At 37.3% G+C, this 15,227-nt stretch overlaps 1 protein-coding gene across 1 annotated transcript in view; it reads left to right on the top strand.

The window, feature by feature from the left end:
- LOC124298502 (suppressor of lurcher protein 1) overlaps positions 1-11,633 on the top strand; it is a 370,352-nt gene extending 358,719 nt beyond the window's left edge. The window contains exons 12-13 of the mRNA XM_046750604.1: positions 678-925; positions 8,624-11,633. Coding sequence (XP_046606560.1) covers positions 678-925; positions 8,624-8,682 — 307 coding nt within the window. The 3' untranslated portion in view covers positions 8,683-11,633. The remainder of the gene's footprint in view (positions 1-677; positions 926-8,623) is intronic.
- Positions 11,634-15,227: the final 3,594 nt, after the last annotated feature.

The raw sequence follows: 15,227 nt of genomic DNA, 5'->3' as shown, positions 1-15,227 counted from the left end.
CCATCGAAATTTCGTAAATTGCTAAGGCCAAGTCTGACAGCTGCAGACTCTCTCGTAGAAAATTTAATGACCGACTGACCAGCTGGCCGTAATCCTTGCTCAGCCAAGCCTCTCCTCCTCTAATATGCGTGTGCGCGTGTGAACAAATTTGTATTTACCCTTACACATGACTTCGGTTAAAACGTTTGTTCAATTAGAACAGTTCGTGATGGGAATGTAAAAGGTTCTTTACACGTCGAGGTGATTTGCAAAGTACAACTGGAGTTTCTCACGGAGTAAGGGGGCGAAAAAAAGAAAAAAAAAACCCCCCACCCAAAAAAAAAAAAAAAAGAAAATGACTCGAAACGGCAGGTAGAGAGCTTTTCCCTAATTTAGCTCGAATTCATATTTGAAGAGCGAGATTGCTCGTAATCCTTTCAGAAACCCTTTTGCCCAAAGGGTAGCTCACGCCTCGCTCCGGCAATATTTCACCGTGCGTCTTCGTGACGGTGTGCAATTTACGCGAAAAAAGGCTACGTAGCCCGCGGAGAGCGAACCCTGCACCCCGTCTTTTGTTACCCTCTGTATTTATTTTCTCCCCATTCCCATCCCCCTATCTACTTTCCTCCTTATTCCTCGACACCTATTCTACACCCCAACGGCAGACGACGCGATAACGATTGCAATCGATCTTTCAGATGCGGAGCTGCCTCGGCGAGTGACTTCGTCGAGTTCTCAAATTACATGGCACGCGATAGAAAGTATTCCCGGCATTGCGGCCAACTGAAGGAATTCGACGTCGACAGTGACGGGAAATTCTTCAGGGTCACTTTCAAGAGCAACGAGAGATTGGACGGGACCGGCTTCAATGCCAGCTACGTATTTTACGACGAGGAGGACAATTTCACCGTAAAACCGACCCAGGGTCACGCCTCCACGTGTAAAGGTAATTTCAATCTCGCTAATTCAAAATTTTATAACATTCAAGAAAACGGAGATCAGAAACTGTTAGGCTGGGAAAAGTGGTTAACGATATGTTGTAACGTTTGTGTGAATATAGAATTTTTCGAATTTACCAGTTTTTCAAAATTATACGTTTCAACGATATGTTGTAACGTTTGTTGTCTTTGACAAGAAATGTTCCAAAGAAGACTTGTTGTTTAGGCTAAAAAATTCAAACTAGAAACAAAATTTTTGATATCTGCCGCATTTTTCACCAACAAACTATACGGAACCTGTTTTGACAATAATGAAGAAAAGTAACAGCTCGGTACAAATAAAAAAAAAAAAAAAATTTATCCTTTAAAAAAAAGACTAGACATGTAAAAAATGTCGGATTAAATTTGAAAATGAATATTCATACACATAGATAGAAAAGGCGTATTTTAATCTTGCGAATGAAGGACTGAAAATAATTAATATTCACAATTTTATCTATACAAGTTTATACACCTCTGACTTATTTATTTATTGAAAATAAAGAAAATCTATACAGCTTATCTAGAAGAGAAAAAAATTCACTCAAAATTGATGGTAAAACAAAATTCACTGATTTTACATGTATAAATTGATGTGACGGATTTTGTAAAGCCGTTTAGCTACGTCTTCGTTATGTAGATTTCATCTTCGCAGATGGCTTTTTACTTTTAATTATATAAAAACGGTTACTACGTTATTCAATATGCATGGACATTTGTTATTGTACCGAATGTTAAATTTCTAACAATATTATACCTATCATATACCGATTTGAGAAGATGGAAGATTGAGAATATTGTATAACTCCATAATTTTCGAGACTATATTTCTACCCCTCTTACGATAACAAAACCCTAGAAAGGTTGGATACGCTGAAAGAAATGTAGCCTTGAAAGAAATAATTTTACACGCGATCAACATTTTCTCGTCTCCGATCAATCTGAATTTGAAATTCTTCAGTGCAGATTAAGCCGTACCTCAACCTTCCGCAGACAAATTCCGTACTTCATTGTTACACGTTATCAAATTTCTGATCAATTATTGAATGTAAATCGTACTCATTGAGTTCTTCGAACAACCGCAAATTACACAAATCTTATATAAATATTATCCCGAGAATCGTAGTGATTTTAACTTTAATTTCATACGAAATCTCTTCCCGAGATTCAAAAAATCTCAAATTCACTCGATTCTTACTTCTCTCTACAATTTTTACTCAACGAATTTTCGAATATTTAATACTCAAATCATGTTCAATCGTCCTTTTTCAACTCTCCCGAAACCCACTTTTCAACCTTAAATCTATCGAGAACCAAGTCTGTATTTTGCTGAAAAACGATCGTCAGTTAATTCCTCGACAGCGATCGTCAGTCGTTGATTGCGATCAATCAAGTTTCACAAATTCATCACAGTTTCCGAATGCATAAGCAATTTTTCCGTCGAAATCACGAATCTTTAACATCGCGATCGCTCTAAAAAATTGGTCCTCCGAGTAAACAGCAGCTAATTACAAGAACAAAACGTATTCCATTTCAAGTATCGTTATGAAAACTAGCTAATTAGTAACGCTCTGGAAGTTTGTTCGTGAGACTGTTTGACGAAAAAAAGAAAAGAAAAAACTCTGCCCAGCGCAGTCAACAGGTAGCTGCAGTATTTCGGGGCTTCGTATAAATTTGGCCAAGCGAATTAAGAGCAAAGAGACCTGAGAGAGTGAATTGAGCTGAGCGTTGAGGGTCGTAAACGGGATTATATAAAGTGGGATGGAAATCGAGCCAATGACGAAGTTATTCGACACAGTTCGCTGTCTCGTCGAGGGGTAATTTTTAAGGCGCATTGAACGGCGGTTGTGCTTGCGAACTTGCAGATATATGTACATGCCACGGGTCTAGATGAGATATTCGAGCTTATTCGGTGCTCAAGTCCTCGTGTATTCCTTGGCGAATTGAAATTCGCGGGATTGTGTTAGGATCAATTTGACGTACCGAACGAGTCGTTTGCTTATTTCGGTTAAAGTGCCCTGTGTAAGGGTTTATTCGAGGGAATCGTATCGCGAGACATCGGGTTCAAATTGATCCACTCGAACGAACCTAACCCTCGTCCCTCCGCCCCTTCGTTCCTTTGCTCCTTCGCCTCCCGCAGGTGAAACGTCTTATTATAAAGTATAATATTCGCCGAAGGGGTTTCTCCAGACGTTTCTAAATCCATCCTCACGAAGCCTGTTATCAGTTTCAACTGGCTTACTTTCCGTCCTTTTTCTTTGTTATTCCCACCCCCATACGAACTTCCAGGAATAAGTCGAGGGCCGCACAGTCAAGAAGAAACCGCAGACACCGAAAAATTCAACCTAAATGAAACTTGAATGGAAATGAAAACGAGCATCGACGATATTTCCTCCTATTGCGAATGGATGTTTTCCAACTTTATCAATTGCTGCGAAAAAACTTACGCCGTGACAAGTTTGGTAAAGAAAAGAGCGTTTTTTACCGTTGCAAATAATTTCAGTGCACCGATATCATACGTCATGGATTCGCATAAAATTTTCGAATGTATATGCAATATACATATGTGATTTTAAAAAACTAATTTCTACCGAAAGCGGGGACCAAAGTTGACAGCACAAAGAAAACAAGCATAGATTTTTACGCACCGACTTCAGGCTGAGAGGGAAAAGAAAACGTATACCCAGATCTTTTTTCTATTGCAGAATAAAAGTTGAAATCGTGTGTAGGTGCAGAGTGTGCGAAATTGGGCAATTTTAGACACACATATCGTACGTGCAGGAAGAAAAGGTTACCCTCCCATAAAGGATATGCGATAATAAACATTACCTTTTTTCTTCTTCTTCGTCTTTCTCTTCGATTTTTATGGGGTATGAAAAAGTCATATTGCTGCACCTCAGACTTTCACATAAGTGGAACACACATATATATATATATATATATATATGCGTGTGTGTGTGCGTGTGTGTGTACGCAAATAGCTTTAGATTTGAGTATTTTAAATATTTCCGATGCACAGCACATATTATTTCATCCATCACAATTTATACAATTTTAATGGGTACTTTTTCAATTGTTTCAATGTCATAATGTCGTACGGAAAACGTTCCGGATTCAGCACAAACACGCGTATAGTTTATAACGATAAAGTTGTCGAAGGTTTGATTGTACGATACGTTAAGTTTGAATTTTAAGCAGCTTATATATCAATCGAATCACGGTATGAAAATATCCTCTGTCAGATTTCCGGAAACGAAACTTCGTTATTTTTATTTGTAAAAAAATGTATTCGGTAACGATTAGTCGCAGTAAAATTGTGCACTATATCCACCAAATCCTAGCGAAGGAGTAAATTTTTCAATCAGTCTGACAATTATCTTCTTCGCTAACCACATTTTACGTTGATTTATTTCGAGTTGAGTCGTCGAAATTAACTCGTCAAAAGAGATGGAAAACGTTTTAACTGCATCCATAGAGAGACTCACAATTGAAAAGTTTCGTGAAATACTGCAGCGAAAGGAATATGTACCAACAATGAGAAAGTATCATTCAATGAGACGGAATTTTCTACACATAAATCCGACGCGAAACAATACAGAGAAAAGCTTCCTATATTTTACCTACTTTATGCTTCAGCTGGAACTACGTGGATTATACATTCCGTGCTGCTGTTGCTACGTACCGTTGTTATCATTATCGTTAAATGCATACAGTGGAACTTAATTTATATTTGTTTTCATTTTCACACAACGGTCGGATTAAAATTCAATTAGTAGAGAATGTTATTCGGTATTCTGCTTTTGAAATCGTGAAAATAACCAAATTAACGAACAAAATTTAACCCACGAATCGTATTTCCGACTCAATAATGAATCTGTCTCATCCGCTTTGAATTTACGAAACTGTATAACAAGTTTTGATAAAAAAAAATATGTTTAACTGACGGATGAATATCCAGTTTTCTGGCGTGTGCGCGATTTCAATTTTTCGTTTAATTTGTTTTCGGTTTCCGCAACGAAACGGTTATAGTTCTAAAAATAAACTGACAGAGCTGGTTTAAAATGTAACTAAACAACAAAAGTAGTCTAATTTTCATCCTAAAATATTCAGACGTCCAGCTAGCAAATGGATGAATATAAAAAAAAAATCATGATGAAATTCATGCGGCATAGGCGTAACCCACGTATAACTTGGGAGAGATGAAATTGCATGGAAAAAAGGGCGACCACTCTCCCTCTATATCGCGGATGAATTTCTGATTTAACGATAGTCATCGATCGTGTGTAAAGTACGAGGCACCGGGGACGTTTGCCTTCCGCGAATCGCGAGATAACAAGGGGGGAGGGGGGGGGGGGAGGGGGGGCGACAAGATTTGCTTCTCTAAGGATATTTCATAGGTGAGAATGTCTTCGAGCTGAGGCGAGGGTGAGTTAGTCTTTCTTATATAACCTTCGCCGGCGTTGAGAGCCTCGGGGAGTGTCATCAATTTTTCGATATCCTCGTGCAGGCAGGATATATGTACCAACCCTGCTCAGCTACGCCTATCGACGGAAGGAGGACTTCGCTGGAGCTTGCCGAGGGTCGAATCGTCAAAAATTCATCTTTATAAGCCAGAGGCTGTTTACGACGCACAAGGGGGGGGGGGGGGGGGGGGGGCGAGGAAACGGCGACGCTTCAAAAATCGGGCTCAAAAATTAATCCCCAAATATGTCCTGCCGATCGGAGAAGTCGTATAAAATTATCGCCTGAACCTACCTACATACGACTTTTCGGACAATATCAGGTTATTCCATATTTATGACCAACCATTTTTCACCGCTACCCATCGATGTTATGGTGTCGTTTAGCAGTCAAATATCACCGCAAAATTTTTGCACTATTTTCTATACGTCAGAGTTAATATTCATTCAAGTTGAGGCGATTGTCGGAACTCTGTCAAGTGTTTCAGCGCTTTGAGGAATTTCACACCTCCACGCAGCGCTCGATATTGTAAAGATATACTATATTACACTTCAAATACTTGCGAAACCGTTGCAGGAATATCGCAAAAACGTGGATCTCTAAGATTTAAAAACTTGCGAAAAGTTGAGTTGTCGCATTCTTTCTGCAATATTATTGACCGTGTATTTTTATTTTTTAAATTCATTCTCCACTTTGTTGCAAACTAAATGCAAACGAGACATTATGGCGTCACAAAATGATGATTAGAAGTGATTTTCCTCGTTTTACCTACGTCACGTCGTCAAAGAGCCTAAATAATTGCGCTGGAGTTGGGTCACGTTTGTGGTAATTGAATAACGTCGCACTAATCTTGTTTCGCGCTTTTAACCGGAAGTACTGAGGTAAATGCGTGGTGTTTCGGTATATATTTACCAACGACGTAATTTCTGTCCTCTCCTCCCTCCCTCCCCCCTTCATGCCCTCTGGCGATCGCGTAAAGACTGGGTTTCGGCTCTCTCGTTGTTAAAATCCGCTCGTTGAGATTCACCATAAAAATGAGAATACGTGATCAAAGATTTGTTGTTTCGCGGTTTCCAAAATGCACTGAATATTATACTTTCGAAGATAACGCTTTTTCTCAAGCTAAGAAAAATATTTTATACGATCACTTGGAGCATGTTTGCATCTGTGAAACGATACTTGAATTATTATATTGAAATCTTTGTGCTCGACGAATCGCATGTGGGATTGTATATTCTTCGAATATTTACAATTCGACAAGTCATTTATTTGAAATTTGCATTGTGAATTCCGAAGAAAAGTCTTGCTAAAAATAAGCGTACTGAAAACGATGCTAATGTGTTGATTTTTGATAATGATTTGAAAATGATTATGAATATAAAAATATATATAAATCCCAGCGCAAAATTTTCGATTCACTAAAAAAAAAAAAAAACACCGTCGATGACAAAAGCTACATCGGTATTGTTCCACTCTAGACATTTTTCAGTCGAATATAAGAATTGACGCATTTATTTTTCCCGAGATCAGGATTGTTTTTTCTATATCTCTTATTTCCCTCGCGCCGAATACAATTTCCCTGCAGGAATTGAATTGTATCAACGCTGCTTTATACACAGCATTGTTTTGGGCCTGCGATATCTGAATATGAAAACGCAACTTGAAGATGGGGAATATCTGGGTGAAATTAAACCCCAAGAGAAGCTGTGAACAAAAGGAAGAAGAAAAGATCCCTTGAAGCCTTTGTACCCCGATACACGCGAATCTCCGCAGATAATACTTAATTGCGTCAACGAAAACGCGGAAAGATGACCAGGGGGTAAGAATTAGCAGCTAAGTGCTGACTCGGGGGATTTCATATTCCGCACGGCGAAATAACGGAGTATAATTTATTATGTTAGAGAACCGGGACTAATCAGATTTTCCTTGATTCGCTGCGAATCTCTGCAGTCGTAGAAGCATCAACGCCAACCCCTTTGCTGATTCTCGCATGTATATCGTACACCTGTACAATGCGCGATATCCCCGTGTAAGAGAATTGCCTAGAATTTGAAAAGTTTTTCAAACTTTCTACTTTGCGGAAACGAGGCGTTCCTTTTTTGACATGGAAGGATTCGCGGCTGTTTCGCCGTTTCTCGCCATGCGGAACAAACGACCGTTTCATCTTGTCTCTTTCTCAGTCTGAAGACATTACTTATTCCCCTTCGCGACCTTCTGTTTTAGAATTCGTTTTGTACCTCAACGATTTTCGACCCTTCACGTTTTAGACACTTACTTTACTAAATGATCGATCTGCAAATCTCTAAATATCTGGAATGTTTTTCATTTCAATCTCATATTACTAGGAAACACGTAAATCGTGTTCATTTTTCCAATAACTGTACCGAAAATCGACATTTAGTCTCGGTTAATTGTTTTTGCACTCGCTTCACCTTCTGAAAATAGTTACGTGTGAAAATTTGAAAAAATAAATCCATTCACAGGATTCAAATCTTCGATCTTCTTCGTACGAATAATTTGATTTCTCACTTACCAGCGAATCCTGTATCTTGCATAAATTTAATTAACCAATTGAATGTAGAAATATTAACGAAAAATGTCTCAGAAAAAATAAACTAAATTCTAGTACTCTCTTTCCGTCAATCGACGTTTATAAATTTTTTATTTCGTCAGACGTTATGAATTTCCAAGTCATTGCAAACACCAAATTGTTTATCGCAATAGCATACCGCGGTATGCTCCATTTTCTCAATTGGCATCGTCGAACCAACTGTGGTAAAAAATAGCAGTCATTTTCGGTAGAAAAGAAACGAAGAGAAGCCGTCCAAGGTAGATGGCAAACGAAATTATACGCCACTAAAATTGTCTATTTTGGTAGACTTTATATTAGTCGGAAAGACCGCGAGGGAAGGCGAAGGTGGATAATTCTATTCCGAATGTTCGTAATACTATTACGTTCCGAGGTAAGCCGCCGTAATCGGATTACTTGACTCGGAACTAAGTCTCCTGGCGGTATATTTCATTCGGTACCGGAAAGTTGCCACTTCCGGTCCCTTTAGCAACGTGCGCGAAAAGTCGTCATAAAACTGTCCGACGACGACTAATGGCTATCACCCGAGAATAGAGGCATAATGTGATATTTGTTTCCCTCTGCAGCCGAACGTTAATCTATATTAATAATTAATAATTGCTTTTAATAATTACAGGTCCTGCAGTGATGTTCCTGGTACTTCAACTCGTATTTCGAATCCATCTCCAGGCTTGAAGCAGTTCCTTTTACAAAAATTACCGTTTATTACGGAACCAATTGCACTCAGCTACAAATAGCAATTATTTTCCGAGTCTGCTGGTCATGCTGTTGCGCAGGTGAGATGCGAATTCGCACCTGGTGATACAAGAAACTTAATCCTCGTCCCGACTAAACACGAAACTTCCGGCCTACGTTGTGGTTTGTTGAAGAAAAAAAAAATAAAAAATTCTCATATACTTGCGGTTCGTTAAACTTTATTGTTGATCTAATTTATGAATTTTTATTCTTTTTCTTCCTTAATGACGACAACGAACAAACTGAACGAATTCCGGTATTATACCTATACAGTGACGTTGTAACGCAGTGTTTTTAACGCATTCGGCATTTTCTAGAACGGGGAAAAAAAAACATTAAACAAATATAAACTGATTTTAAATACAATTATTAATAACAAACTATAATTATATGTTAACAAGATTAACTATGTAATACGCGTAATATACATATATACATATAATATAGATATATATGAAAATTGAAACTGACACAGTTATATAATATATAAATGAATGATAATAGTACGTAATTGATGAAATTTAGTTGAAACAGTGTGCGTTTCTCTACGAATGTGCGTGCGTGTGTGTGTGTGTGTGTGTGTGTGTGTGCACGACGATTAATCTGGGCGATTTAAGCAAATTTAAAAAAATTACTAAAACACCAAAGACAATCATTAACATTGCTTTGCTAAATTCTTACCAATTTCATTTCGTTATTTTACCATAGCAAAAATATTTAATTGTAGCGTATTGCACTATCATTCGTGACGTATGATTGAAGCTTATTCTTAGATCAAACTAATTGAATTTATCCGTCAATAAATAGATGCCGATTTTTCTACCGTCGGAATTTTTCCAAACCACGCGCGAAGTTCTTGATCTTTATAAGAACGGGAAACCTTCTCAACTTTTCGTATAAAGTAAGGCAATTTTGGTTATCCGTTAGACGTGAGATCGTTGAAAATGTTCAGACGTGAATGTATTTTTCAGTTGGTGAAAAAGTTCGGCTACAAACTTGATATCGACCCTCGTATGCATGCAATTATATTGTATAATCTGTAAAAAAAAATATATATATATACATACATGTAATAGTTAAATTATTATACATCTATGAAACCAATTATTATAATTGCGATTAGAATATACATTAGACTGTAATATGTGAATATTTTGGAATAGATTTATAACTCGTTAATGCATATAATATATAATAATGAAACTCTTCGAGATACTATTACAATATACGTTATGAATATGTTTACGGATAATTTGTAATGACGATGCAAGGTGACACATTGTACATGGTTATGCAGAAGGTCTGTATGATTGGAATGAATTTATATACATACGTAAGATTATACAATAGATATATGTATAAATATAATATAATAGGTGTTGACCAGTGATTTGCTGACTGTTTATTGCTATTTACATTATTACATTACAAATATATTTATTATTAAGACTACGGTACATGAAATTATATACCTAAAATTAAACGGTAAAAATATATAATACAAAAAAATGTACGATTATCAACTTGTAAATATTATGTTATCTAATATCGTAGGTATAAATAACACACTGCATTCATTTCGAACCACATATAGGTATGTATATTAACATTAATAATTGCCAGTGGTCGATACGGTTTTTCTCCCGATATGTACAAATAATATTTAACTATTCTTCCACAGATGTAAATCGAGGAATTAGGTATAACACTTGAAGGATCGAAGCGGAAAGCAATAAGAAAAACCTGATATACAAATTTTCGAACACATTGCAAGCCAACCTATAAAAATCGAAAATTTGATGTGCCTCGAATTACCTCAAGAGAAACCAACGATTTTCAAACTCTCGTGTATTGTCGGTAATTACGGGTGGAAGAAAAATGAATCGGTAGAACCGAGGGATTAGCCACCGATCAATTAATTTCATACGACAAAACAGTTTCGAGAGATTTTTGGGTGGTTTGCTTTCGTACTACCGGAAGTACTTCAAATGTTCTCAGCTAAATGATGCCAAAAAAATGTCACGTGACTTGTTCGGTTATATGAAATTGCAAGGGTGGTTAACCCCTCGAATATAACTGCATCGACCGCTGGCTTTCACCGTGAAGAGCAATTCTCACACATACTTTCTTATTCTGTATGTAACCAACGAGCACAACGGGCTAACTTACAAGTGATAATATTCTGCGGGGTGAATTGTAACATGTAAATATTTGAAAAGAAGAAAAAAGTAAAAGAACTTTTCGTCTGTCCATACATATACATATACATACGCGATGCACGTCTGCATATTAATATGTTAATATACTTGTCACATGTCACACAATTACTTATTATTCCACCTGTAATGTGCATAATTTGTTTGTTCGAAGAAAAAGGAAACAATCGCCGATGGCCCGTTCGTTTTTGAAAGGAAACAATTAAGACACTTGGTTTTCTCGGGTGTTGAAGTCTCTGAGCCCGAAAACCACGACCGTTCCTCGATAATATTCAACGAATTTAACGAGACGGTCATGTTGACAATGTTAAACCCGCGGCAAACTCGAGTGCAATAATTTTTCTCGGTGCTCTCGGCTCGGGGCAGAAAACGTTTCTTCGATACGCCCTGGCCAACGTCTATTTTACTACGCTGATATTATTTATAATTGTTAATTTATGTATTATACCTACCACTCCAACAGCTGTGACTCTCTGTGAATCACGAAAACTACAAACTACCATTTCCTGCAAGCCTACACAGCGAAGGGATTTATTTTCTTATTGAGTTTTTTGTGGCACTTTTGCCAAACTTTCATGTACATTATATATATATATATATTATATATATATATATAAAAACGCATTAGTTATTATCGAAGTGTAATTTCATTCGCTGATACGGAATTAATAAATCATAAAGTCGTATGAATGCATTATTCATCTCCCTGAGAATCAAAACTTTCGCAGGTTCAATTCCGCAGAGAAATTATCCACCGACCGACTCGCTTTATGCAAATTCTAACAACAGATACGTTTTTTACGATATAAAACTTTGTTTCGTTCAAAAATATTGCGCCACTTTTCCAGTATCAATTATTTAACATTTATTTTAATGCATTCAAATAACAGATAATTAGGCACAATCGATACACTGTTTTGAATGAATTTGTTACATCCACGGAAATCGTTTTTTTTTTTTCTTGTTTTATTTCCATTCATCATGTCTACTACTATTAATCTTTCATGAAGCATCCTCTCCATTTTCAGAACGGGAAATTGTTATTTTTCAACACACTGTATTACAAAGACTCACTCAATACAGATTACGACATGGAAAAGATTTCACTTTAATTACATTTAATAAATGAATGACTAAATTAAATATTGCTATAACGATCTCTTCAGTTATTCATAATCGAACAGTAAAGTCCCCAAGCATTTCTGTCGTAAATATATACGGTTATAAAAAAACGTTTTACACCTGTCGTTGTGACTTGACGGACAATCGATGTCCTTATCTATTCCAAAATTGATCAACCTAAATTTCGATCTCGACTCAGTTATCCTCGTGAATTTCCGACCTTCGTACATCGGCTTCCAGTCAATTTTCAATTTAGATCTTTTCTCTTCACCTGCAATTATGTCTTTAATCGGCATAGGAATAGTAACAAGTTTTTAATTCGTCTCGAGTATTATTCATTGCGATTAATTAGCAAAGTCGAACTAATTTACTCCGTATCACCAAGGAAGCTGCCCGAAAGATGGAAATCCTCCTTTCGTCGCCAACTTGGCATCCCTCTCCTTTTATACTGTTTTTACCTCTCCTTCGGAAAAAATGTAAAAAACCGTCGATAAAACTCCACCGGAGGTGATCCGGGTTATTAAATCAACGCCTGATACCCAGAGGATCGCGTAATATACGATAATAATGAAAATTTGATGATCCAATATCAGGTCCGATAAATAATCCTCGATGTCACAAGTACACGTAGAAATTAAATTCAATATTCAGAATATCGCCGTCTCGTATCTCGTTGGAGCTTTTTTATTTTGGAAACACATTTTTCAAACGGATATCGTTTCTCTGCAGAAATTTTTCTACACGAAGGTACGTTCCACCGAAACTACCCAAGCCGTGGCTAATAATTTGAAACTTTAACTGATAAAAATATCTGCGGAACCAAGTATTTATATTTTGTTTAAATTCAGTACATAATACGCAGAAATTTATTGCTTATAATGACGTCACAGAGGCAGTTTTCGAGACAATACTCTTGGTTCACATTTTTTGTCCGATGGACTCATCCGGCATTTTAAAAAATATTTACAAAAAACAAAAAGAAGTTGTGCGTATAAATTATCATCCAACCATTAATTCCTTCATCAGCACCACTGAAATTCGTAGGGAAATTCAATTTTGAAAAAAGAGTTGACTCGCGATATTTTCCAAACATGGGTTGAATGAGAGAAAACCTTTCAATTCACTCGGTTCTTCGAACTATATCGCAAACTTCGGGTGGGAGGGTGGGCGTAAAAGTGAGATTATGATTGGAACCACGAGTCTAGCAAGTGTCACCAATGACAAACATCCAAATGTTTCGAACACAATATCAATCAACGTACCTAAGTTGTTCGACGAATTATCACAGACCCAATGCTGCTGACTTCGGAAATTGTGCCGAGTGCTTGTGACCTTTGACGTCACCACCACTTTCAATCTGGAAATTAATGGTATACGAAACAGCTTTCTACAGTGGAATTAACTGCAGCGTAAAGAGTTACGTGAACCCGATTAATCATCGATCGGTTTGTTATAGCTATGATAATACCGAAAGTAAAAAACGTGACTGGTGTTTTTTTTTTTTTGTTTGGTTGAAGTAAATTTCATTCCGACAATCCGTTGACTGAAGAATATAAAGACAGTTGCCCTAATGGGCTTGGGTGTGACCACCGAAAATCGTCGTGCGTATTTCTTGTCTGGAATATAAGAACTGAAATCATTATACATCATATCATATCACATCATAAATCATACATCGTGCATCATACCATACATCATACAGAGTATTGAAGTTCGAAACCAAAGTTTGAATGTTCGGATGTTGTGAAAGTGACGTCACCCGAAATTTTTTTTCTCCTGACGACATCGATCTATATAGACGAAAATCAGCTAGCCGAATTCCTCAGTCCGGAAACAACCGCGCAGTAGAGCGGACGGATGAGAATCGCGCGCCGCAGATTTTGAGTACCGGAATCTCTACGTCCTGGATCCTGCGCTGCAGGTCCGATGCCTGATGAAACTCGACTTCCAGGACAAGCGCTCCGTAATTTCTGTTTCACGTTTACAATGAATTAGTTCGATTCATTTTTCGCGCTAGCCCAAATTCAGGAGCTGTCAATGCGATAATCAAATTTATTATAAAGTCGATTAGTTAATGACTTACATTAATCCTTGAACAATAATTTTTGTGTGTTCTTATACTGAAAATATTTATTACTATTCAAGGCATAACCCGAGGTGGTTATCGGTGGTTGTTGGAGGTGGTTGGCGGTCGTTGGAGGTGGTCCGCGGTGCACGAGGAGGAGGACGACAAAGACGAGGACAACAAGGTAAACAAAGAGGACAAGGATCAGTGCTCGGTGAGTAAAACACTTTTATAATATTTGATGACAATCGTAATTATATTTCATCTGAAATATTTCAAACTTGTCATGTTTACATTAAATTATTTAAATTCATTTTCCGCGCAAGCACAAATTCGGTAGATATAAATGCGCTAATAAAATTTATTATATTATTAATTAATTAATTAATTATATTGATCCTTACACAATATTTTTAATGTGTTCCTATACTGAGAATATTTATTACTATTCCAGGTATAACCCGAGGTGGTTGGCGGTGGTCGAGCTGGACGAGGTGGAGGACGAGGATTCGTGCTGGGTGAGTTTAACATTTTTACAATATTTGATGAAGTAGAATCAGCATCAGGAGTAGGATCAGGGGAAGATATAGAAATAGGAGTAGAAGTAGGAGTAGTGGTAGGAATGGGACTCGGAGTAGGAGTATGAGTAGAAGTAGGAATAGTAGGAGTTGGAGTGGGATTAGGAGTAGGAGTAGTCGGAGTAGGAATAGGAGTAGTCGTCGTAGTAGGAGTAGGAGCAGAAGTAGGTAGGGCGGGGTGGGTCGTGAGAGGGGAGGGGAGGGGTGGGAAGGGGATATTATCATATCAAGTTATCAGTAATAAGCAATTGCGGGTAAAATATTAGCTTACTTTTGTAAATATTTATGAATATAGCCTCTATGAATGTTCATTGTTGGTGTATAAGGTCTGGCAACGTACCTACTTTCTGTAAGAGATGTTGAAGATTTTTAACATAATTATGTTTCAGTTCTGTGCCCCACCTAGTGATCCACTGGTACATATCCTCCGACGTGACATCGCTGTGCTACGTATAAAGAAGAAAAGATTTATTAAGATGCAAATTGCTCCTCTCTTCTTGTCAT

This window comes from Neodiprion virginianus, chromosome 1, assembly GCF_021901495.1.
Source record: "Neodiprion virginianus isolate iyNeoVirg1 chromosome 1, iyNeoVirg1.1, whole genome shotgun sequence".
Lineage (NCBI taxonomy): Eukaryota > Metazoa > Arthropoda > Insecta > Hymenoptera > Diprionidae > Neodiprion > Neodiprion virginianus.
Note: the sequence above shows the minus strand (reverse complement) of the source record. Positions and strands in the feature narration are given on the sequence as shown.